This window comes from Gorilla gorilla, chromosome 1 (genome assembly GCF_029281585.2).
Source record: "Gorilla gorilla gorilla isolate KB3781 chromosome 1, NHGRI_mGorGor1-v2.1_pri, whole genome shotgun sequence".
NCBI lineage: Eukaryota > Metazoa > Chordata > Mammalia > Primates > Hominidae > Gorilla > Gorilla gorilla.
In genome coordinates this window covers 104,472,758-104,499,856 of record NC_073224.2, presented here as the reverse complement: position 1 = coordinate 104,499,856, position 27,099 = coordinate 104,472,758, and the positions used below count along the sequence as shown (strand labels likewise).

The 27,099-nt window shown below is 43.0% G+C and overlaps 1 protein-coding gene and 1 long non-coding RNA gene across 5 annotated transcripts in view; one reads left to right on the top strand and one right to left on the bottom strand.

The window, feature by feature from the left end:
• LOC115930782 (uncharacterized) overlaps positions 1 to 27,099 on the top strand; it is a 147,874-nt gene that overhangs the window by 76,860 nt on the left and 43,915 nt on the right. For 3 of the 4 annotated variants that reach the window (XR_010129658.1, XR_010129660.1, XR_010129659.1), the window contains 3 exons: positions 2,965 to 3,044; positions 4,210 to 13,317; positions 16,113 to 16,167. This is a non-coding gene — a long non-coding RNA (uncharacterized lncRNA). Of the gene's footprint in view, positions 1 to 2,964; positions 3,045 to 3,900; positions 13,318 to 16,112; positions 16,168 to 27,099 lie in introns of those variants that run through there. The other variant, XR_004067373.3, reaches the window with a different exon arrangement.
• FLG (filaggrin) lies at positions 3,292 to 26,450 on the bottom strand. The gene is made up of 3 exons (XM_031002152.3): positions 26,400 to 26,450; positions 16,529 to 16,687; positions 3,292 to 15,955 (listed from the first exon to the last, which is right to left on the bottom strand). Exons 2-3 carry the CDS (start codon positions 16,664 to 16,666, stop codon positions 3,911 to 3,913), a joined length of 12,183 nt encoding a protein of 4,060 aa, XP_030858012.3. The 5' UTR covers positions 16,667 to 16,687; positions 26,400 to 26,450; the 3' UTR covers positions 3,292 to 3,910.

The window sequence follows — 27,099 nt, the reverse complement described above, 5'->3', positions numbered from 1 at the left end:
CACCATGGAATACTATGCAGCCATTAAAAACGATGAGTTCATATCCTTTGCAGGGACATGGATGAAGCTGGAAACCATCATTCTGAGCAAACTATCACAAGAACAAAAAACCAAACACCTCATGTTCTCACTCATAGTTGGGAATTGAACAATGAGAATACTTGGACACAGGAAGGGGAACATCACACACTGGGGCTTGTTGTGGGGTGGTGGTAAGGGGGAGCAATAACATTAGGAGATACACCTAATGTAAATGATGAGTTAATGGGTGCAGCACACCAACATGGCACATGTATACATATGTAACAAAACTGTACGTTGTGCACATGTACCCTAAAAGTTGAAGTATTATAAATAAAGAAAAAAAAGAAAGATTTCTGGGCAAAGATTTCTTAAGTAATACCCTAAGCACAAGCAACTGAAGCAAAAGTGGATAAATGGGATCACATCAAGTAAAAAGCTTCTGCAGCACGAAGGAAACAATCAACAAAGTTAAGAGGCAAACCACAGAATGGAAGAAAATATTTGTACTCTCCATCTGGTAAGGCATTAATAACTAGAATAAGTAAATAGCTTAGACAACTTAATACGAAAAAAAATCTAATAATCCAATTTAAATATGAGCAAAAGATCTGAACAGGCGTTTCTCAAAAGAAGACATACAAATGGCAAACAGATATATGAAAAGGTGCTTACCATCATTGATCATCAGATGCAAATCAAATCCAAATAAAAAATATGATAAGATATCATCTAACTTAAAATAACTTTTATCCAGAAGCTGGAAGTAACAAAAGGCAAGGATGTAGAGAAAAGGTAACAGTAGTACGCTGTTGGTGGGTGTGTAAGGGCAAGAGATCTGAACAGGTATTTGTCACAAGAAGACATACACATGGCAAACAAGTATACGGAAATGTGCTTACTATCATTGATCATCTTAGGCAAATCAAAAATGTAATGGGATATCATCTCACTGAGTTAAAATAGCTTTTATCCAAAAGCAGGAAATAACAAAAATAGGCAAGGATGTAGAGAAAAGGGAACAGTAGTACACTTTTGGTGGGAATGTAAATTACAACTACTGTGGAGAACAGCATGAAAGTTTCTCAAAAAACTAAAAATAGAGCTACTATATGATCCAGTAATCCCACTGCTAGGTACATACCCAAAAGAAAGTAAGTCGTTATAATGAAGAGATATCTGCACTCCAATGTTTATTGCAGCAGTATTCACAATAGCCAAATTTGGAAGCAACCTAAGTGTCCATTAAGAGATGAATGGATAAAGAAAGTGTACCTAGACACAATGGAGTGATAGAAAAGAATGAGATCTTGTAATTTGCAACAACATGGATGGAGCTGGAGGACATCATATTAAGTAAAGTAAGTGAGGCAGAGAAAGATAATCTTCACGTGTTCTCATTCATTTGTGAGATCTAAAAATTAAAACAATTGAACTCAAGGAGATAGAAAGTAGAATGATGGTTACCAGAGGCTGGGAAGGGTAATGAAAGGTAGGGGGTAAGTGGAGATGGTTAATGGGTACAAAAATATAGTCAAATAGAGTGAATAAGATTTAGTATTTGATAGCATAACAGGGCAACTGCAGTCGACAGTAATTTATTGTACATATAAAAATAAGTAAAATAGTATAATTGGATTGCATGTAACGCAAATGATGAATGCTTGAGGTGATGGATACCTCATTTATTTTGATATGATTATCATACACTGTATGTCTGTATCAAAATATCTCATGTATCCAATAAATATATGTATACCTACTATGTACCCACAAAAATTTTAAAAAAGATTTTCCCAAAGAAAAACTTAGAAACCTGTAGTTATCTTGCAGGAAAATTGTTGACTTATATGTGAGAGAATTGGTCGACCATGTTAAGGAAAAAGGTAAAAAACAAATTTTATAAAGGAAGGAGAGAGGACAGAGAAAAATTGAGTTCCAAGTGAATCTTGTTGGCATCTTTTTGGGTAAATTGATTTTCTCTCAACAAAAAGGAGCATCTGGTAACTTTATCCTCGAGTGGGCAGGGATATGAAAGAAAACAGTTTCAGTTGTTTAGGGGTTCTTCAGAAAACTTGAGAATTTAGCTCTCTAAACGTCTGGCTAAAACTACTTTAAGGTCTGTCTGTCCTTCTGTCAGTACCTCTCCCATAGTTAGACTAGGTCTGCAGTGTTTCCTTATTATATATTGTTTTCTTAGCCAGTTAGTTATGCCTGGCTTCTTTAGACAGGAGCTACAGGAGGTAGCCACATAAGCTGGTTGTGAGACTGGGGGCAAGGTAGCAAAGTGTATCAGAGAAATGGACAAAGGCATCCTCTCTAGGTATGTCTGTGGAAGTTCAATGAGGTCTGAAGGTATGATATCTTATGGAGTTTGCAGCTTTGTAGGGGCATTTGGGGACAACACTTCAAGCAGGGAGGCATGACACTGGTGGGAAGGAAATGCCATCTTCAAGTGGCTTGTGGAGAACACACATAGATTATTGTTTGAGGCTAATTAGAAAAATGAGCTTGTTTGTTGCTTTTCATTCAGTCCCTGCACCTATTGGGTATTACTGTAACTTTGACAATCAGTGTCACTTTATCTTGGTTTATTCAAGTGTAAGTTCAATAAAGGCAGCTTTTTGGAAGTGCTTTTATAAAACCACTAAAAGCAGATTTGGAGACTTGAGATCTAAGTGCTACTTTGGTGTGGATTATTTGTATAATAGACTCATCTGCAAAATGTGATCACTGGCCTACATATCACTTCTAGTCTGATATTATGGGAATGAAAATTTGGGTAGGATTCTTACAGAAGCATATTCCTTCTACTGGTAGAACTTCATTCATATTTTTACTATTTTTTCAGCATTTTCATCTACTTGCTTAAATTATAAAGATACAAATATTTTCCTTCCAGGTCAGGAGGACACTTCTTTTTAATTCTTTTCCCTTTTTCAGGATATATCAGCACAACTTCTCTGCTCCAACTAGTCTACATTGCAAAGCATCTCCTAGTGTCTTTGGAAGAAGGATCTATGGTCAGTAATTCCTGTTTTGTGATCTGCCTTTGACATGGCTTAATCACCACCTAAGTTGATAATTCCATATTAATAATAGTGATATTCATGATTGAGCAGAGCATGTTTTTTTTTTCCTGCATGTGATTGTGGGACAGTGATTATGTTGGAGAAAAATATAGGCCTTGATTAAATTTTGTCTTTCATTATTAATTACTTGTTATTTTGAATGTAATGTATCTGCTCTATGGTCATATAGCTTTCCAGTGACATAGAAGACATCTAATACTGGCCATGGGGAAGTATGTAATTTGTGTTTATGACAAATAAGAATACAAGAGACAAACAGTATTATATGATGAATAGTTTATTTTTAATTTAGATGCAGCTTACTAAAATATTAATTATGTCCTGGATGATTTTTTTGAATACAGAATACTAGAATTCCAATAGAAGGATAATAGAGAAAGATGTGCTAGCCCTGATGTTGATATAGCCACTTTGGTATACAGAACTGTTTTATATTTTTGGCTCCTTCGATATTTCTGAAAAAGATTAATTTAGAAATTTGGAAAGTGTCTAAAACTTAAACTTTCAAAAACATAAAACATTACTTGACCCAGAATCTCCTAAAATACTCCAGCTAGTTTTCTAAAGTTAGCTCTCCATGATATTGATTTCTTCCATTTAATATGTCTGAAATATAGCATTTAAAGATCATTACACAATAAAAATAAACTACCACCAAACTAATGAAATACTATAGCATATTTTAAACAGATTGACAGGAAAAGATAACTTCCCTGAAAGTATTATGAAGTTTCTTGATTGAAAGTGAACTTGCTTCATTCTTCTATTCTTGGATTAATTCCTTTGCCATTAATTTCTTACTCGTAGTAATAGTATCTCTGTGACTGACTAAATCCCAGTTGTTTTGATATATCACTAGAATGGCCACATAAACCTGGGTCCTTATTAATATACATTGCATAATACCTTGGATGATCTTTACCAAATGCACTTGCTTTACAGATATCAGATCTTTCCTTGAAAACAACAGGATTGGAATTGTAACTAACACTTCCGTGCTGAGAGTGTCTGAACCCGGATTCACCATAATCATAATCTGCACTACCATAGCTGCCATGTCTCCAAACTAAACCTGATTGACCTTTTTGCCTTTCAGTGCCCTCAGAATGATAATGATAAGAACTAGAACTGTGAGGACTGCCATGTGACTGTATTCCTGAGCGATACGCAGAATCTTGTGAAAGACTACTAAAGTGACCATGTTCCTTAGCGGTACTAGAGTCTGACTGTACAGGTGAAGACTGTACATGACTGGCTGTATCGCGGTGAGAGGATCCGGGGTGTCTGGAGCCATCTCTTGACTGCTCCTGAGAAGATCCATGACGGTTTCTGGAAGCAGACTCAGATCGCCTCTCAGAGTCCTCTGGGTATGCCTCACTGTCACTGTCCTGGCTAACACTGGATCCCTGGCGCCTGCTTCTCCTGGACCCCGCTGATTCGCCCTGGCCGGACTGTGAGTGTCTAGAGCTGTAGGCCTGAGTGGAAGCTTCATGGTGACGTGACCCTGAGTGCCTGGAGCCGTCTCTTGACTGTTCCTCGTTACGTGTTTGTCTGCTTGCACTTCTGGATCCTGACTGCCCATGGGAGGCATCAGACCTTCCCTGGGATGTGGTGTGGCTGTGATGGGACCCTGAGTGTCCAGACCTATCTACCGATTGCTCGTGGTAGGATCCCTGTCTTCCTCCTCTCCTTGACCCCGGGTGTCCACGAATGGTGTCCTGACCCTCTTGGGATGCTGAGTGCCTGGAGCTGTCTCGTGCCTGCTCGTAGCGGGATCCTTGTCTTCCTCCAGTGCTGGGCCCAGTCCGTCCGTGGGCAGACTCAGACTGTTCATGAGTGCTCACCTGGTAGAGGAAAGACCCTGAACGTCCAGACCTTTCTGCTGACTGGCCACGTGTGGACTCTTGGTGGCTCTGCTGATGGGGCCCAGCCTGTCCGTGGGCTGACACTGACTGTGTGTCTGAGTCTTCTGAATGTCCCTCACTGTCACTGGCCTGACTACCACTGGACCCTCGGTGTCCACTGTCTCTGACTACAGATGAAGCTTGTCCGTGCCCAATGCCTGAGTGTCTGGAGCTGTCTGCTGACTGCTGGTGGTGGGATCCATGTCTCTCTCCTGCACTTGATCTTGCCTGTTCATGGGATGATGCAGCCTGTCCACGAGAGGAATTCTCTGCGAGATGAGTGCCTGCTTGTCTGGAGCTGTCTGCAGAGTGCCCGTGACCGGCTCTGTCTTCTTGATGGGACCTGGGGTTCCTGGAGCCATGCCTTGACTGCTCCCGAGCAGATCCATGATGGTTTCTGGAAGCAGACCCAGACCACCTCTCAGAGTCTTCTGAGTGTCCCTGACTGTCACTGTCCTGGCTAACACTGGATCCCTGGTTCCTGCTTGTCCTGGGCCCCGCTGATTGTCCCTGGCCAGACTGTGAGTGTCTAGAGCTGTCGGCCTGAGTGGAAGCTTCATGGTGATGCAACCCTGAGTGCCTGGAGCCGTCTCCTGATTGTTCGTCATTACGAGTTTGTCTGCTTGCACTTCTGGATCCTGACTGCCCACGGGAGGCATCAGACCTTCCCTGGGATGTGGTGTGGCTGTGATGGGACCCTGAGTGTCCAGACCTATCTACTGATTGGCCGTGGTGGGATCCCTGCCTTCCTCCTCTGCTTGTCCCCGGGTGTGCACGAATGGTGTCCTGACCCTCTTGGGACGCTGAGTGCCTGGAGCTTTCTCGTGCCTGCTCGTGGTGGGATCCTTGTCTTCCTCCAGTGCTGGTACCCGTCTGTCCATGGGCGGACTCAGACTGTTCATGAGTGCTCACCTGGTAGAGGAAAGACCCTGAACGTCCAGACCTTTCCGCTGACCGGCCACGTGTGGACTCTTGGTGGCTCTGCTGACGGGGCCCAGCCTGTCCGTGGGCTGACACTGACTGTGTGTCTGAGTCTTCTGAATGTCCCTCACTGTCACTGGCCTGACTACCACTGGACCCTCGGTGTCCACTGTCTGTGACTGCAGATGAAGCTTGTCCATGCCCAATGCCTGAGTGTCTGGAGCTGTCTGCTGACTGGAGCTGGTGGCGGGATCCATGTCTTTCTCCTGCACTTGATCTTGCCTGTTCATGGGATGACGCAGCCTGTCCATGAGAGGAAGACTCTGTGTGACGAGTGCCTGATTGTCTGGAGCTGTCTGCAGAGTGCCCGTGACTGGCTCTGTCTTCTTGATGGGACCTGGGGTTCCTGGAGCCATGTCTTGACTGCTCCCGAGCAGATCCATAACGGTTTCTGGAAGCCGAGTCAGACTGCCTCTCAGAGTCTTCTGAGTGTCCCTGACTGTCCCTGTCCTGGTTAACACTGGATCCCTGGTTCCTGCTTGTCCTGGGCCCCGATGATTGTCCCTGGCCCACCTGCGAGTGTCTAGAGCTGTCGGCCTGAGAGGAAGCTTCATGGTGACGCGACCCTGAGTGCCTGGAGCCGTCTCGTGATTGTTCCTCATTTCGTGTTGTTCTGCTTGCACTTCTGGATCCTGACTGCCCATGGGAGGCATCAGACCTTCCCTGTGACGTGGTGTGGCTGTGATGAGACCCTGAGTGTCCAGACCTATCTACCGATTGCTCGTAGTGGGATCCCTGCCTTCCTCCTCTGCTTGACCCCGGGTGTCCATGAATGGTGTCCTGACCCTCTTGGGATGCTGAGTGCCTGGACTTGTCTCGTGCCTGCTCATGGCGGGATCTTTGTCTTCCTCCAGTGCTGGTCCCGGTCTGTCCATGGGCGGACTCAGACTGTTCATGAGAGCTCACCTGGTAGAGGAAAGACCCTGAACGTCCAGACCTTTCCCTTGACTGGGCACGTGTGGACTCTTGGTGGCTCTGCTGACGGGGCCCAGCCTGTCCGTGGGCTGACACTGACTGTGTGTCTGACTCTTCTGAGTGTCCCTCGCTGTCACTGGCCTGACTACCACTGGACCCTCGGTTTCTACTGTCTCTGACTACAGATGAAGCTTGTCTGCGCCCAGTGCCTGAGTCTGTGGAGCTGTCTGCTGACTGCTGGTGTCGGGATCCATGTCTTTCTCCTGGACTTGACCTTGCCTGTTCCTGGGATGATGCAGCCTGTCCATGAGAGGAAGTCTCTGTGTGACGAGTGCCTGATTGTCTGGAGCTGTCTGCAGAGTGCCCGTGACTGGCTCTGTCTTCTTGATGGGACCTGGGGTTCCTGGAGCCATGTCTTGACTGCTCCCGAGCAGATCCATAATGGTTTCTGGTAGCCGACTCAGACTGCCTCTCAGAGTCTTCTGAGTGTCCCTCACTGTCCCTGTACTGGCTAACACTGGATCCTTGGCGCCTGCTTGTCCTGGACCCCTCTGATTGTCCCTGGCCCGCCTGTGAGTGTCTAGAGCTGTCGGCATGAGTGGAAGCTTCATGGTGACGCGACCCTGAGTGCCTGGAGCCGTCTCCTGATTGTTCCTTATTACGTGTTGTTCTGCTTGCACTTCTGGATCCTGACTGCCCATGGGAGGCATGAGAGCTTCCCTGGGATGTTGTGTGGCTGTGATGGGACCCTGAGTGTCCAGAGCTATCTACCAATTGCTGGTGGTGGTACCCCTGCCTTTCTCCTCTGCTTGACCCCGGGTGTCCACGAATGGTGTCCTGACTGTCTTGGGATGCTGAGTTCCTGGAGCTGTCTTGTGCCTGCTCATGGCGGGATCCTTGTCTTCCTCTGGTGCTGGGCCCTGTCCATCCATGGGAGGACTCAGACTGTTGATGAGTGCTCACCTGGTAGAGGAAAGACCCTGAACGTCCAGACCTTCCCCCTGACCGGTCACGTGTGGACTCTTGGTGGCTCTGCTGATGGGGCCCAGCCTGTCCATGGCCTGACACTGACTGTGTGTCTGACTCTTCTGAATGTCCCTCACTGTCACTGGCCTGACTACCACTGGACCCCCAGTGTCCACTGTCTGTGACTGCAGATGAAGCTTGTCTGCGCCCAATGCCTGAGTGTCTGGAGCTGTCTGCTGACTGCTGGTGGCGGGATCCGTGTCTGTCTCCTGGACTTGATCTTGCCTGTTCATGGGATGATGCAGCCTGTCCACCAGAGGAAGTCTCTGTGTGATGAGTGCCTGATTGTCTGGAGCTGTCTGCAGAGTGCCCGTGACCGGCTCTGTCTTCTTGATGGGACCTGGGGTGTCTGGAGCCGTGTCTTGACTGCTCCTGAGCAGATCCACGATGGTTTCTGGAAGCAGACCCAGACCACCTCTCAGAGTCTTCTGAGTGTCCCTGACTGTCACTGTCCTGGTTAACACTGGATCCCTGGTTCCTGCTTGTCCTGGGCCCCGATGATTGTCCCTGGCCCACCTGCGAGTGTCTAGAGCTGTCGGCCCGAGAGGAAGCTTCATGGTGACGCGACCCTGAGTGCCTGGAGCCATCTCCTGATTGTTCCTCATTACGTGTTTGTCTGCTTGCACTTCTGGATCCTGACTGCCCATGGGAGGCATCAGACCTTCCCTGGGATGTGGTGTGGCTGTGATGAGACCCTGAGTGTCCAGACCTATCTACCGATTGCTCGTAGTGAGATCCCTGCCTTCCTCCTCTGCTTGACCCCGGGTGTCCATGAATGGTGTCCTGACCCTCTTGGGATGCTGAGTGCCTGGACTTGTCTCGTGCCTGCTCATGGCGGGATCTTTGTCTTCCTCCAGTGCTGGTCCTGGTCTGTCCATGGACGGACTCAGACTGTTCATGAGAGCTCACCTGGTAGAGGAAAGACCCTGAACGTCCAGACCTTTCCCCTGACTGGGCACGTGTGGACTCTTGGTGGCTCTGCTGACGGGGCCCAGCCTGTCCGTGGGCTGACACTGACTGTGTGTCTGAGTCTTCTGAGTGTCCCTCGCTGTCACTGGCCTGACTACCACTGGACCCTCGGTTTCCACTGTCTCTGACTACAGATGAAGCTTGTCTGCGCCCAGTGCCTGAGTCTGTGGAGCTGTCTGCTGACTGCTGGTGTCGGGATCCATGTCTTTCTCCTGCACTTGATCTTGCCTGTTCATGGGATGATGCAGCCTGTCCACGAGAGGAAGACTCTGTGTGACGAGTGCCTGATTGTTTGGAGCTGTCTGCAGAGTGCCTGTGACTGGCTCTGTCTTCTTGGTGGGACCCAGGGTGTCTGGAGCCATGTCTTGACTGCTCCCGAGCAGATCCATGATGGTTTCTGGAAGCAGACCCAGACCACCTCTCAGAGTCTTCTGAGTGTCCCTGACTGTCACTGTCCTGGCTAACACTGGATCCCTGGTGCCCGCTTGTCCTGGGCCCCGCTGATTGTCCCTGGCCAGACTGTGAGTGTCTAGAGCTGTCGGCCTGAGTGGAAGCTTCATGGTGATGCGAACCTGAGTGCCTGGAGCCATCTCCTGATTGTTCATCATTACGAGTTTGTCTGCTTGCACTTCTGGATCCTGACTGCCCATGGGAGGCATCAGACCTTCCCTGGGATGTGGTGTGGCTGTGATGGGACCCTGAGTGTTCAGACCTATCTACCGATTGCTCGTGGTGGGATCCCTGCCTTCCTCCTCTGCCTGACCCCGGGTGTGCACGAATGGTGTCCTGACCCTCTTGGGACGCTGAGTGCCTGGAACTGTCTCGTGCCTGCTCATGGTGGGATCCTTGTCTTCCTCCAGTGCTGGTACCGGTCCGCCCATGGGCAGACTCAGACCGTTCATGAGTGCTCACCTGGTAGAGGAAAGACCCTGAACGTCCAGACCTTCCCCCTGACCGGTCACGTGTGGACTCTTGGTGGCTCTGCTGATGGGGCCCAGCCTGTCCATGGCCTGACACTGACTGTGTGTCTGACTCTTCTGAATGCCCCTCACTGTCACTGGCCTGACTACCACTGGACCCCCAGTGTCCACTGTCTGTGACTGCAGATGAAGCTTGTCCACGCCCAATGCCTGAGTGTCTGGAGCTGTCTGCTGACTGCTGGTGGCGGGATCCGTGTCTGTCTCCTGGACTTGATCTTGCCTGTTCATGGGATGATGCAGCCTGTCCACCAGAGGAAGTCTCTGTGTGACGAGTGCCTGATTGTCTGGAGCTGTCTGCAGAGTGCCCGTGACCGGCTCTGTCTTCTTGATGGGACCTGGGGTGTCTGGAGCCGTGTCTTGACTGCTCCTGAGCAGATCCACGATGGTTTCTGGAAGCAGACCCAGACCACCTCTCAGAGTCTTCTGAGTGTCCCTGACTGTCACTGTCCTGGTTAACACTGGATCCCTGGTTCCTGCTTGTCCTGGGCCCCGATGATTGTCCCTGGCCCACCTGCGAGTGTCTAGAGCTGTCGGCCCGAGAGGAAGCTTCATGGTGACGCGACCCTGAGTGCCTGGAGCCATCTCCTGATTGTTCCTCATTACGTGTTTGTCTGCTTGCACTTCTGGATCCTGACTGCCCATGGGAGGCATCAGACCTTCCCTGGGATGTGGTGTGGCTGTGATGAGACCCTGAGTGTCCAGACCTATCTACCGATTGCTCGTAGTGGGATCCCTGCCTTCCTCCTCTGCTTGACCCCGGGTGTCCATGAATGGTGTCCTGACCCTCTTGGGATGCTGAGTGCCTGGACTTGTCTCGTGCCTGCTCATGGCGGGATCTTTGTCTTCCTCCAGTGCTGGTCCTGGTCTGTCCATGGACGGACTCAGACTGTTCATGAGAGCTCACCTGGTAGAGGAAAGACCCTGAACGTCCAGACCTTTCCCCTGACTGGGCACGTGTGGACTCTTGGTGGCTCTGCTGACGGGGCCCAGCCTGTCCGTGGGCTGACACTGACTGTGTGTCTGAGTCTTCTGAGTGTCCCTCGCTGTCACTGGCCTGACTACCACTGGACCCTCGGTTTCCACTGTCTCTGACTACAGATGAAGCTTGTCTGCGCCCAGTGCCTGAGTCTGTGGAGCTGTCTGCTGACTGCTGGTGTCGGGATCCATGTCTTTCTCCTGCACTTGATCTTGCCTGTTCATGGGATGATGCAGCCTGTCCACGAGAGGAAGACTCTGTGTGACGAGTGCCTGATTGTTTGGAGCTGTCTGCAGAGTGCCCGTGACTGGCTCTGTCTTCTTGGTGGGACCCAGGGTGTCTGGAGCCATGTCTTGACTGCTCCCGAGCAGATCCATGATGGTTTCTGGAAGCAGACCCAGACCACCTCTCAGAGTCTTCTGAGTGTCCCTGACTGTCACTGTCCTGGCTAACACTGGATCCCTGGTGCCCGCTTGTCCTGGGCCCCGCTGATTGTCCCTGGCCAGACTGTGAGTGTCTAGAGCTGTCGGCCTGAGTGGAAGCTTCATGGTGATGCGAACCTGAGTGCCTGGAGCCATCTCCTGATTGTTCGTCATTACGAGTTTGTCTGCTTGCACTTCTGGATCCTGACTGCCCATGGGAGGCATCAGACCTTCCCTGGGATGTGGTGTGGCTGTGATGGGACCCTGAGTGTCCAGACCTATCTACCGATTGCTCGTGGTGGGATCCCTGCCTTCCTCCTCTGCCTGACCCCGGGTGTGCACGAATGGTGTCCTGACCCTCTTGGGACGCTGAGTGCCTGGAACTGTCTCGTGCCTGCTCATGGTGGGATCCTTGTCTTCCTCCAGTGCTGGTACTGGTCCGCCCATGGGCAGACTCAGACCGTTCATGAGTGCTCACCTGGTAGAGGAAAGACCCTGAACGTCCAGACCTTCCCCCTGACCGGTCACGTGTGGACTCTTGGTGGCTCTGCTGATGGGGCCCAGCCTGTCCATGGCCTGACACTGACTGTGTGTCTGACTCTTCTGAATGTCCCTCACTGTCACTGGCCTGACTACCACTGGACCCCCAGTGTCCACTGTCTGTGACTGCAGATGAAGCTTGTCCACGCCCAATGCCTGAGTGTCTGGAGCTGTCTGCTGACTGCTGGTGGCGGGATCCGTGTCTGTCTCCTGGACTTGATCTTGCCTGTTCATGGGATGATGCAGCCTGTCCACCAGAGGAAGTCTCTGTGTGACGAGTGCCTGATTGTCTGGAGCTGTCTGCAGAGTGCCCGTGACCGGCTCTGTCTTCTTGATGGGACCTGGGGTGTCTGGAGCCGTGTCTTGACTGCTCCTGAGCAGATCCACGATGGTTTCTGGAAGCAGACCCAGACCACCTCTCAGAGTCTTCTGAGTGTCCCTGACTGTCACTGTCCTGGTTAACACTGGATCCCTGGTTCCTGCTTGTCCTGGGCCCCGATGATTGTCCCTGGCCCACCTGCGAGTGTCTAGAGCTGTCGGCCCGAGAGGAAGCTTCATGGTGACGCGACCCTGAGTGCCTGGAGCCATCTCCTGATTGTTCCTCATTACGTGTTTGTCTGCTTGCACTTCTGGATCCTGACTGCCCATGGGAGGCATCAGACCTTCCCTGGGATGTGGTGTGGCTGTGATGAGACCCTGAGTGTCCAGACCTATCTACCGATTGCTCGTAGTGGGATCCCTGCCTTCCTCCTCTGCTTGACCCCGGGTGTCCATGAATGGTGTCCTGACCCTCTTGGGATGCTGAGTGCCTGGACTTGTCTCGTGCCTGCTCATGGCGGGATCTTTGTCTTCCTCCAGTGCTGGTCCCGGTCTGTCCATGGACGGACTCAGACTGTTCATGAGAGCTCACCTGGTAGAGGAAAGACCCTGAACGTCCAGACCTTTCCCCTGACTGGGCACGTGTGGACTCTTGGTGGCTCTGCTGACGGGGCCCAGCCTGTCCGTGGGCTGACACTGACTGTGTGTCTGAGTCTTCTGAGTGTCCCTCGCTGTCACTGGCCTGACTACCACTGGACCCTCGGTTTCCACTGTCTCTGACTACAGATGAAGCTTGTCTGTGCCCAGTGCCTGAGTCTGTGGAGCTGTCTGCTGACTGCTGGTGTCGGGATCCATGTCTTTCTCCTGGACTTGACCTTGCCTGTTCCTGGGATGACGCAGCCTGTCCATGAGAGGAAGTCTCTGTGTGACGAGTGCCTGATTGTCTGGAGCTGTCTGCAGAGTGCCCGTGACTGGCTCTGTCTTCTTGATGGGACCTGGGGTTCCTGGAGCCATGTCTTGACTGCTCCCGAGCAGATCCATAATGGTTTCTGGAAGCCGACTCAGACTGCCTCTCAGAGTCTTCTGAGTGTCCCTGACTGTCACTGTCCTGGCTAACACTGGATCCCTGGCGCCTGCTTGTCCTGGACCCCTCTGATTGTCCCTGGCCCGCCTGTGAGTGTCTAGAGCTGTCGGCATGAGTGGAAGCTTCATGGTGACGCGACCCTGAGTGCCTGGAGCCGTCTCCTGATTGTTCCTCATTACGTGTTGTTCTGCTTGCACTTCTGGATCCTGACTGCCCATGGGAGGCATGAGAGCTTCCCTGGGATGTTGTGTGGCTGTGATGGGACCCTGAGTGTCCAGAGCTATCTACCGATTGCTGGTGGTGGTACCCCTGCCTTCCTCCTCTGCTTGACCCCGGGTGTCCACGAATGGTGTCCTGATTGTCTTGGGATGCTGAGTGCCTGGAGCTGTCTTGTGCCTGCTCATGGCGGGATCCTTGTCTTCCTCTGGTGCTGGGCTCTGTCCATCCATGGGAGTACTCAGACTGTTCATGAGTGCTCACCTGGTAGCGGAAAGACCCTGAACGTCCAGACCTTTCCCCTGACCGGCCATGTGGGGACTCTTGGTGGCTCTGCTGACGGGGCCCAGCCTGTCCGTGGGCTGACACTGACTGTGTGTCTGAGTCTTCTGAATGTCCTTCACTGTCACTGGCCTGACTACCACTGGACCCTCGGTTTCCACTGTCTCTGACTGCAGATGAAGCTTGTCCATGCCCAATGCCTGAGTGTCTGGAGCTGTCTGCTGACTGCTGGTGGCGGGATCCATGTCTCTCTCCTGCACTTGATCTTGCCTGTTCATGGGATGACGCAGCCTGTCCACAAGAGGAAGACTCTGTGTGACGAGTGCCTGAGTGTCTGGAGCTGTCTGCAGAGTGCCCGTGACCGGCTCTGTCTTCTTGGTGGGACCCAGGGTGTCTGGAGCCATCTCTTGACTGCTCCCGAGCAGATCCATGATGGTTTCTGGAAGCAGACCCAGACCACCTCTCAGAGTCTTCTGAGTGTCCCTGACTGTCACTGTCCTGGCTAACACTGGATCCCTCGTGCCTGCTTGTCCTGGGCCCCGCTGATTGTCCCTGGACGGACTGTGAGTGTCTGGAGCTGTCGGCCTGAGTGGAAGCTTCATGGTGATGCAACCCTGAGTGCCTGGAGCCGTCTCCTGATTGTTCATCATTACGAGTTTGTCTGCTTGCACTTCTGGATCCTGACTGCCCACGGGAGGCATCAGACCTTCCCTGGGATGTGGTGTGGCTGTGATGGGAACCTGAGTGTCCAGATCTATCTACCGATTGCTCATGGTGGGATCCCTGCCTTCCTCCTCTGCTTGACCCCGGGTGTGCACGAATGGTGTCCTGACCCTCTTGGGACGCTGAGTGCCTGGAGCTGTCTCGTGCCTGCTCGTGGTGGGATCTTTGTCTTCCTCCAGTGCTGGTACCGGTCCGCCCATGGGCAGACTCAGACTGTTCATGAGTGCTCACCTGGTAGAGGAAAGACCCTGAATGTCCAGACCTTCCCCCTGACCAGTCACGTGCGGACTCTTGGTGGCTCTGCTGATGGGGCCCAGCCTGTCCATGGCCTGACACTGACTGTGTGTCTGACTCTTCTGAATGTCCCTCACTATCACTGGCTTGACTACCACTGGACCCCCAGTGTCCACTATCTCTGACTGCAGATGAAGCTTGTCCGTGCCGAATGCCTGAGTGTCTGGAGCTGTCTGCTGACTGCTGGTGGCGGGATCCGTGTCTGTCTCCTGGACTTGATCTTGCCTGTTCATGGGATGATGCAGCCTGTCCATGAGAGGAAGTCTTTGCGTGACGAGTACCTGATTGTCTGGAGCTGTCTGCAGAGTGCCCATGACTGGCTCTGTCTTCATCATGGGACCTGGGGTGTGTGGAGCCATCTCTTGAGTGCTCCCGTGCAGATCCATGATGGTTTCTGGAAGCTGACCCAGAGTGCCTCTCAGATTCTTCTGAGTGTCCCTCACTGTCCCTGTCCTGGCTAACTCTGGATCCTCTACGCTTTCTTGTCCTGGACTCCTGCAATGGTACCTGGCTTGTATTTGCATGTCTTGACCTGTTCACCTGAGATGACGATTTATCATCAGATGACCTTGATCTTTCATATATTTTGTTTTCTTCTAATAGATTATCAGTGGTGTCATAGGCTTCATCCTGGATTGTGTAATATGTGGCAATATGGCCTGATTGTATCCATTTTTGAGTCATTCTTCCTGTATTTTCATAATCATATCCTCCTTCTTCATTGTCTTCTTTCTCTTCAAGCCTTTCACTTAGCTTCTTCCTATTGTCTTCTAATCTAGTATTTTCCGTCTTGTTTTTCTCTTTTTTACTTGAGTTATGATGGTTTTTTCCATATTCTTCTTCTCTATGAGTAGGTGAATATCCTTTTCTTTCTTTTTTTTCAGAACTAGATTCATGCCTTTTCCCCCCTGTTTCTCTTGGGCTCTTGGATCTTCCCTTATTCCCTTTTCTATTGTTTCTTCTTTCCAGACTTGAGGGTCTTTTTCTGTTTTCTTTGTTTTCTTCCTGTTTATTATCTTCATGTTTATCATGATCACTGTGCTTTCTGTGCTTGTGTCCTGATGTCGGTAAATTCTCTTTTCTGGTAGACTCATAATATGCTTGAGCCAACTTGAATACCATCAGAAGAAACTCAGTGAAGTCAATTTTCTTGTTGTGGTCTATATCCAAGTGATCCATGAAGACATCAACCATATCTGGGTCATCTGGATTCTGTACAGAGGGAAGTCACAGAGGGACACTGCATCAGACAGAATCACATTATCAGCCAATTAATTCAAAGTTAATTTAAGGAACCTGATCTTTGAGTATTAAAAAGTGGGCAAAATCTTTTTTTTTTTTAAGACTTTTTCGTCTCATCCTCATTCAGGTGTTACATGTGAACAAAGATGTCGTAGACTAGTAAGGTGTCAAGATTTGATGGGGTAAGTGACTCTTTTTCTTATTTTAAAAGTCAGAAGTATATATAATTCATTACTTAATTGTCTTTAACAAAAATCCCCTTAGTAATGTTGATGTTTGGGAGAATATTATAAATACCAAAATACTAAGAACTAATTTACATTAATTTTTAAATATTTATATTTTTTTCTCTGAGGGTGTCTTTATGTTTATAATATACATCCAGGTATAGGGGAAGAAAATAAAATCTATCTCTTTTGAGACAAGATTAACTCTTCTCCTATTTTAAGAGAAATAGTTCACAAAGAGCTCAAAATAACCCTTGCTTAGATTATTGATGAGAAAAACAAATGCTCTATCTTTGGTCTTGTCAGAGACTCTTACCTTCAGGATTTGCCGAAATTCCTTTTCCAGAAGTTCCTTCAGCTCTTTTTTACTCAATGTGTCAGTGTTTTTATCTTTTTTTGAATATTGCTTGAAAAGATTAATTATGGCAAAGATGTTTTCTAGGAGAGTAGACATCTTTTGGCAATAAATGTGAACCTAGAAAGAAGAAATGAAAATGCACTTTTTTTGTACATCTTTTTTTCTAGGTTATATTATTACAATCATTCTCCTCATTTTAAACCTACATTTTCCTCTAAGTAATCCATCTTTAAGAATGGAAGATGGACATGAGAAACTTTTCTCTACCATCTACATAAAACAAATGAATAGAGTTTTCCTGACTTAAATAAAATTGCCCATTTTTTGGCCTTGTGCCCACTTACAGCTGGACTCAGTAGTCTGACAGACCTCAGTGTGCTCTAGGTAAGATCATCCCTCTTGCTGATCTTGCCATTGCTAGCAACGAGAATTTAGAAAGGCTGACTGGTTTTAAGCAGTAAAATTTACTTATACAAACTTACTGAAAATTACTTCCCCAAAAGCTAACTTAATAAATGATTAATTTGCTAAGACACAATTCTCTGAAAGCCAGTTAGCCATATGACAAGATACTCAATGAAAGTTCATTGAATTTCTTATTTGTTTTTTAAATATTTCATGAAGTTTATAATATTTCATTGTATAGGATGGATTTAATAGCTCTTCAATATTTAAAGAGAAAGGTTTTTCTGACTGGGTTTCATTTTGCCATTTAAGGAATGTTCAGTTTATCTCATTGGTGAAGAAATTAGTAAGCATGTCAATAAATCTAAGCGTGTATTATATAAAGAATTATAACTTTATTAGGACTTACAAAACCAGGTGAAACTAAAATACTGTAGAAAACAATGTGAAGGAGATTACTGTAGCAGTCACAACTAAAACATTTTTGGACCTTGGTTTGTTTGGTAAGAGGAATTAGATATTAATGAATTTTGCTGTGGTTAAGTGATATGTGTATTTGGGTATGTTTTTGGGTATTTACTAAAATAATAGAATTTATAATTTCTAAACCATTAGAGATGAAAAAGGGGAATTAAGAAACTTTAATAATTCAACAGAAGCCAGGAAAGAAGAAAATAAGAAGCATAGAAAAAGAAGGGTAAACAGAAAGCATAAAATAAATTAATAGAATTACAAATAATTTTATTATTACTAATTACAATACATGTAAAATAGACCAGATCTTGCCAGTTAAAATATAGATTGTAAAGATTGAATTTAAAAAATTACAGGTATATGCTTCTTACAAATGCATTTTAAAGTTTATGATTATTTTCAGCCAGTCTTATTTATGATGATATTGTATTCTCTGAACTTATCGTTACTTGCAACATATGCAAAATCTCTTCCTGAAGGATCTCACTCTTTGACCTCCTCTTGTACGCTGATGTCAATAATTCTTTAACCTCTCTATTTACTGCTTTATGTACTCACTTCCCTTTTTACCTTGGTTGGACATTATGTTTAATCTCCCCAAATGCTCCTTGGATACATCCACTTGTCCTACTTTTTCTTATACCCACTGGCCAAAGCTTCAACAACTTCTTCTTTCCTTTATCTCTGATGTCCTTGATTTTGATTCCTGAGAACTTGGAAGCCATTGGAAAAGAGTTTCCTCATTCTCCTAATATCTGATCTCCCAACCTACTACATTTCTATCCATATACCTTGCCTTCACTTTATTTAGGGTAATAAACAGTCTGTGCTCCTCCTGTCCTTTACTTTGGCACTGAGCCCCACTCTCTCTTGCCTACCCAAACACTTTGCTTTTGCAGTTGCCTACTTTCTTATATGCATCATTAATTCTTCTTTGTCTACTGGATCATTCCTTTCAATATATATTCATGCTGAAATATCTATCTAACACTTACCTTCCCATCTCCACCCCACCCTCAATCTCACATCTGCCTTTAGGTACCATCTGATTTATCTGTTCCCTTTTATAGCAAAATTCCTCAAAAGATATGCGTATACATTCTGTCTTTACTTCCTCATTCTTGTTTTCCTTTACTCAAGGTATTTTTCTTTCTAAAAAAATGTATTAAAACTCTCACCAAGTAAAAAATATCCTTCATATTTCCAAATCCACATATCCATTTTTATTTTACATATTACTTGACATATCAGCAGCATTTGATGCAACTGGCTTCATCCTTCTTCAGAGACCTGGCACTCTCAAGTTTCTCCTCCAACCTCAATGGCCACTTTTTTCTTAGCCTCCTCGTTGAGCTCCTAATGTTGCTATGCCCTATGATTCACTCCTTAGCTTCTTTTCTTTATTATACTCCCCCAGGTCATCTCATCTAGTTCTATATAACTTTTTAAATAAGTTGACAACTCACAAGTTTATACCCCCAGTCACTGACTGTCCCCTAAACTTGAGATGTGTATGTCTAAATGCCTATCCAATATTTCTACTTGAGTCTTGTAGAGATCTTAAATCTATTATGTTCAAAACAGAAGTCTTGATTTTCAACTGCTTTACCCTAAAAATGTCCCACACCCGTTATCCTCATCAGTTATTCCTGTCTTTCTGATGGCTCAAGTTGTAAACCTGAAAATTAGTTCTGATTCTCCTTTTCTTACATCCAATATCTATTCCATCAACATGTTTTATTGATCCTACTTTCAAAATATCCCTAAAATTAGTCAGTTTTCCCTACTTCACTCTGTTTCCTTCTCTAGTAGTTTATTTTTATCACCACAAAAACATGCTGGAGTATCTTCCATCTTAAAACCCTTCCCTCGAACCATTATTCCACCCTCCCCCAACATTTCTTCTAACATCTTACTAGCCTAATTAACTGCTTCATTTCACAGGAGTCTTGGAGAAGTTTTCTCTGCTCTCTCTCTTAAAATGTTTACCACCCACTTTCTTTTTAACCTGCTTCTCTCAATTTTCTATCACCAAACTCTACTGAAACTGCTTTGTGTCAAATCATCTGTGATCTCCAAGTTGTTGAATACAGTGTCATTTCTCCATCATTACCTCATCATCATCATCTTACTTAATCTCTTGGTATGTGAAATAGAATTAACCATTCCTTTCTTAATGGAGTCTTTTTGTTTCTTGGATCTCATGACACCATATTCTTCTGATATTCCTCTTACCCGTTGAATGCTGTTGTCTCTCAGTATTCTTTACTAACCTCTCTTCTACTCAATCTCAAAAGGTTGGAAATATCTGTGGCTGTGTCTTAGACCTTCTTTTTAAAAAAAATCTACACACCTTTCTGAGGCAATGTCATTGGATCCCATGACTTCAGATACCATCTATCTTATGACTTCAAAATTGATACCTCTAGGCATAACCTTTTCTCAGAGCTTACATTCATTCATTCATTCCTTCATTTATTTAACAAGTATTGAACAGCTACTAAAGGGTTAGGCACTGTTTCATGCTTTGGAGATATAGTAGTGAACAAGATAGATGAGGTGCCTGCCTACTTTTGTGAAGACAATAAACAAACAATAAATTAATTCAACAATTAGATATTGATAAGTGATATGTACATAACTAAAATAAGAGTGCTATTATACAGAATATTTGGGGGTACTTTAAGGAAAGGAGGTTTTGTGGTAGAGGGGACATTTGAGCTTAAAATGGAAAAATAAGAAGGAAGTAGCCATGTTAATTAATTAGAGAATTTTAGCACAAGGAACAGTGCAAAGATTCCAAGATGAAAATCAGCTTGTCATGTTAGAGATATAGAAAAAGACCAACTCAGTTAGAAAATTGTGGACAAAGCAGGAGTAATACAACATAAAGTCAGAGATACAGGCGGGTCAGATAATGATGATCTTCTAAATAAGGTGACATTTGTGCATTTTATTTTAGGTGTGATGAGACTAGATGATATTTTTTGGTAAGAGAGTGATCTAATATGGTTTGATTTTTAAAGACTGCTTTCTGCAATTGTTTATTAGTTTCAGACTAACTCTGAATACAACTAGAAAATGTGTGTGTGTGTGTGTGTGTGTTTGAAGGTATCACGGAGCTATCAAGATTGTGACAATTTATTGGGGCTTACATTCAGATTAAGAGGGAAATACAGTATTTTGGGAATTAAAAGACAAAATTTTCTACAACTGATGAAAGATATCAAGGTACAGTTTCAAAAGGATATTATAAACTCCAAGCAGGAGATATAAAAGAAAACCAAACAAGACATATAATAATAAAACTGCTGAACATTTGAGGCAATGAGGAAATCTTAAGAGCAGACAGAGAAACACTTGTATTACCTTCAAAGGAGCAACAATAAGATTGATACTTGTCTTTTCAAAAGAAACAATGGAAGCTAAAAGACGATGAAATGTTATATTCATCTTTCTGAAGCAAAATAAGTTGTATGTTAACAGTGAAAATATCCACCAAAAAGAAAACATGTAAAGATATTTTCAAGCAAAGAAAAACAGAGCTAATCACCAGAGACCTACCGTAAAGGAAATATTAAAGGATAATTCTAGTTGGAAGCACAGAGGAGCAAGAAAGAATAAGAACAACGGAAAGAGCATATGTGTGGAAAAATATAGCTAGATATTGATTGCATAAAATAATAATAGTAATCTTTCAGGATTTAAGATAAATAGAATTAAAATACATAACAATCCCAGATAAGGCAGTGAGAAAATGGAGTTAAGTGTTGTAGGATACTTGTATTATTTGGGTAGGGGTTAAAGTATTTTTTTCTTAATAATACACCCTAACAAATCAAGGATGCATGCTATAATTTTTAGGGCAAGGATGCAGATAATAATAAAAGAGTGTATAATTAATAAGCTTTTGTATAAAGATAATTAACTGGTAAATATTAACTTAATCCAAAAAAGTCAAGAATAGAAAAAGAAATACAGAACAGGTGAGATAGTAGAAACCAAGTAGTAATATGGTAGAGATGTAAACCAAATAGTTCCATAATAACTCTGAATATAAATAGAGTAAATATGCTAATTAAGGGACAAGGCTGTCAGACTGGATTAAAAAAAACCAACTGTATGCTGCTTATAAGAGACACACATAAAATGTGATTAAAATGATTGTAAATGAAAGGGTGGAAGAAAGAATTACCATTCAAACACTAAAAGAAAGCTGTTATTATTATATTCATATCTGTCAAGCAGACTTTAAGGCAAAAAATATTGCTAGAAGGAAATTTTATAATAATAAAAGATCAATTCTCCAGGAAGCCTCAAAATACATAAATAAAAATCGACAGAAGTATAAGGAGGACCAGGCAATCTACAATCATAGTGGGGTATTTAAATACACCTCTCTCAGCAACTGATAGAACAAGTAAAAAATATATAAGAATATAGAATATTTCTACAAAATTATTAATAAAACATCAACATACATTGAACGCTACACCTAACAACTGCAGAATACCCATTCTTTTGAAATTGACCATATACTGGGCCATAAAGCAAGTTTCAATAAATTTTAAAGGGTTGAAATCATAGAGTTTGTTCTCTAACACAGTGGAATGAAGCAAGCATTAAATAATAGGAAGATAACTAGAAAAATCTTTAAGTGTTTGAAAATTAATGACTTCTAAATAATCAATGGGTCATTGAATAAATTACAATGCAAAATTAGAAAATATTTTGAACTAAATGAAAATGAGAAAAATATGAAATAGCATAACTTGTGGAATACATTAATTCCATGCCTAATAGATATTTATAGCCTATATATATACACACACACACACACACATATACATATATACACTCACATATATACATATATAAACACATACATATATATATGAATGATATCTCTTTTTCCCATCCTTTCATTTTCAATCACTGTTATCATTTTTTATGTGTGAATCTTATAAGCAGCATACAGTTGTGTGTGTATATATATGTATATGAAAGACTGAAAAATTAATTACCTAAGCATATATTTCAAGAAGTTTTAAAAAGAACAAATTAAGCCCTAAGAAAGTATAATGAAGGAAATAATAAAGATAACTAAAATTAATAAAAGAGAAAGAAAATTTAGAGAATCAACAGTGCCAAGATTCAGCCTTTGAAAAATCGAATAAAACTGATAACCCCTGCAAGATTAATCAAGGAAAGAAGAGTAAGTACCAATATCAGGAAAGTAAAAGGGGACATTGCTATTGAGGTTTTAGACATTAGAAAGGTGACAAGAGCATATTATAAAAAACATTATACCAGTTAATTTGAAAATTTAGATGACATAGAAGAAGTGTTTCTAGAAAAACACTTGTTACCAAAACTGAACCAACAATAAATAGAAAACCTAAATAGTCCTTTGTTTATTAAAGAAATTGAATCTTAAATGCATTCATTTCCAGTGGGGGAGAAACTGCAGGTCAGATGGCTTTACTGAATTCTATTCAATGTGAAACAAAGAAATAACTATAACATCACATAGATTATTTCAGAGAAATGAAAAACAGGAAACACCCATTTTATTAATCCAAACTGGCCTCAGTACCATAACCTGACAACGATATAAGAATCAAAATTTTCAGGACAATTCCTTTCATATAGATGCAAAACTCTGAAAGAAAATAATAGCAGACTGAATTCAGTGGTATATAAAAAGAATATATGTTATTCCTAACTACATTTTATTCCAAAATTCATTTTTGGATTAACATTTGAAAACCAACCAATTAAGTACTGAAATAGAATAATGGGGAAAATTATATGAACCTCTCAATAGATGAAAAATTGATAAAATCCAATATTAATTCTGATTAATAAATAAAAGATTGATTATGTCTTTGAAAAATGTCATAGCAAAAATTATATTTAATGGTGAAATGAAAGCTTTCATCTCCAAGTTTGGGAATGAAACTAGTATGCCTGCATCATCCTATTGATATATACTATGTATAGTATCATCCTATTTAACATTGTACTAAAAGTCCTAGCTAGAGCAATACGTTAGGAAAAGGAATTAAAAGCAGAGTAATTGGAAAAGAAGTAATAAAACTGTTATTACTCACAGAATGATATAACTTTTGTATGTGGAAAATCCAAAAGAATATATAAACTATTAGAATAAATAAACTAAACATGCTTCTGGTTATAAGTATACAAAAATCAATTGTATTTCTATATAACAGCAATAAACACTTAGAAAATGAAATAAGAAAAGATGCTATTTACAAAAGCATAAAAAATCAGAAAAATTTTAGCAATAAATCTAATTAAAGATATGAAATGGCTGTACTCAGAATATTATAAAAGTTGAGATTATAAGTGCTGAGAAAATGAAATAGGAAAGGAGGCTATTCATAAAAGCATAAAAAAAGAGGAAATTTTTAGGAATAAATCTAAGAAAACATGAAAGAGCTATACTCAGAAAATTATAAATATTGAGATAAAGATTTAAATAAATGGACAATATATAGCTTGTTTATGAATTGAAAGTCTCAATAGCATTAAGATATCAAATCTCCTTAAATTCATTTATAGATGCAATGAAATCCCATTCTGAATATCTGAAGTTTTTTTAAAAAATAAAGATTAATAAGGTGATTTCTAAAATTTATATGAAACTGTAGAGGGCCAAGATTAGGTAAGACCATCTTGAAGAAGACTAAGTTGGAAGACATACCAGATAGCAAGGTGTGTTATAAAGGAAGACAATATGGCATGGTGCAAGGCTAAACAAATGGAATGATAAAAGATAATAGTATAAAGTCAGTCTTATATCACTCTGGACATTTGGTTAATGGCAAAGATGGTAGTGTAGGTCAGTAGAGAAAGAATAGTCTTGAATAAATGGTGCTGGGTTAATTGAATTTTCAAATGGAAAAAAAATGGTTTCCAGGTTGATTTTACATGTAAGAGATAAAAGAAGATAACATTGGAGAATATCTTCAGGACCTCGGGGTGGGGAAATACTTAAATAAAATTCAAAAAGTACTAATTAATAAGAAAAAGACTGATAAATTGTACTGCATTAAAAGTAGGAATGTTTATTCTTTTAAAGACAGCATTAGAAGAGAGAAGTACAAGCCACACAGTGGGAGGATATACAAAACACATTTAACCAATAAAGGAATCTGTCCTGAATATAAAAATAGCTTCTATAAATCAATAAAAAATACAGTTAACTCAATGGAAAAATGAATACCTTAGGAACTTTACAGAAAAGGATATCCAAATGGCCAATAAACATATCAAAACTTCTCAACCTTGTTATGCACTAGGGAAATGCAAATTGAAATAACGTGTGAGACCACAATACACCCACCAAAGTGACTAAAAAGATAAGAAAGAAAAAAATCCTTGACAATACCAAATATTGGTGACAATGTGGAGAATTGAGATTTTTTTTTTTTTTATGTACTGCTGGAGACACATAAACTGACAGAAGCACTTTGGAAAATTGTTTGACAGTATCTAAGTCCTAGCAATTTACTCTTAGGAATATTCCCAACTGAAATATGTACATATGTGTAACCAAAAGTAGTACACAAAAAAGTGCATAGCCCTATTATTTATAATACCCCCCAAAATGGAAGAGACCCAAATATCTACCCATAGACAAATGGACAAATAAATTGTTATATTTTCAGATAACATAATAGTCAGTGTTGGGAGATGAAGGTAGACTGGACTAGGATGATAATGGCAGAGAGGGGGATAAATGGATAGATTTGTCAGGTTTGTAGGCAGAGTTGACGGGACGTGGTGATGAATCAGTGTGATGAGAAAACAGGAATCATGGATAACTTCTAGATTTTGGTATGAGCAAACAGTTATTTCTCGTTATTTCTATTATTTCCATCATCTTTCACATAAAAGAATGCAGTCTCTCCCTGCTCCTGCTCTTGCCTTCCTATATTCCTGTTTTCCACGTAGCAGCCCAGAGTGGTCTTTTAAAAACATAGATTATCTTACTCCTCCTGCTTAATACCCCTTTAAGTACATGCTAAAATCTAACATGTACTGTTTTAATTCTACTGTGCCCCTCTTTACATGAGCTACACTGTCTAGCTCTCTGACATCACCATATACCACTGGTCCTCTTTTTAATTATGTATGCTCTAAGGCACACTAGCTTCTTTTTGCTCTTTGGGACAAGTTTACTCTTGCTTAGAATCTTGCCCTTTGCCTTGGCTAGTTTCTTTTGTGTTTAAGATCTCAACTCAAAGATAATTCCCTAGAGAGGTCTTCCCCTGGCCATCTAATTTAAAGCACTTTCCTCCTCCCTCCCATCACTTTACTACAAGCTTGTCCAATCTGTGGCCCAGGACAGCTTTGAATGTGGCCCAACACAAATTTGTAAACTTTCTTAAAACATTATGATTTTTTTTTTAAGCTTATCAGCTGTTATTAGTGTCAGTGTGTTTTATGTGTGGCCCAAGACAATTCTTCCACTGTGACCCAGGGAAGCCAAAAGATGGGACACCCCTGCTCTACTACATCACTCTTTTATTTTCTTCACTGTTCTTATCACTATTTGAAATTATCTTATTTGTTTATTGTTGTTTACTAAATGTTTCCCCCTATTAAAGGTAAGCTGCTAGGGGTTTATATAGTTCACTGCTGCATAGTTAGAGCCAAGACCAAGTAGAAGGTAGTTAATACATATTTGTTAAGTAAATGAATAAATGGACAATCTAACAATACAGAGTATTGAGTAGCTCCATGGAAAGCAAATTTATGCCATTTTCCTTCTATATAGAAATAAACCTTTTAGTGACAGTGCCACTAAAAAGAAAGAGAAAAACTCTAAACTTCCAGAACCTTTTGCCTTACAGTACACATACATTCAGATTTCCACCTTGGTTAATAGTAAGTAGGCAAAATTAAATGTATTCCTTCTTACCTTGTTCACCAAAAGAGCAAATAGAATGTAGCCTGAAGGAGCCTGCTGGGTACTGAAGGCTGAGATAATGGCCCTTTTATAGCAGGCCTCATGCAGGGAGGAGCCACCCTCTGTGGGATGGTCTGATTCATTCCTAACCAAACCTAGATCCACCCATATCTCCACCTCTATTTCTCCAGCAACCTGTGTTTACTTCCCAGCTTCCTCACGTACTCATCTGTACTTGTTTTAGCAAGTTCCAAATTTGGGTTTACATATTGGAAATTTTATGGAAGGGTCCCTTTGGCTAATACAGGTTGTTTGTGTGCAAGGCCCATACCTACTTTTCTGTAACCCCACTTTGGCTTGACAGGTGCTTGATAAATATCTATTGATAAATACACTTCCTGATCCTTGTCTCTAGAAGAGTAGGACATATTAATACATTTATAAGAACTTGAAATTCAATTTATGATAGGAAAACATCACAAGCATCTACATATATGTTCTTTTTTAATCTATGAATTCCATCTTTGGGTACTGAAAGAACTTGCCATGAGATGAATGCCATCTTCTAGAAATTATGGTCAGTAGAGGATAGGCAAATTTAATCTTAATTTTTCAAAACAGAGCAAGAATGTGAACAATTGAACTAGAAGTGGTGATCACTAGGAGCATGAGCTTATTAGGCAAGACTCATTAGTGTAATTTTACTTTGTTT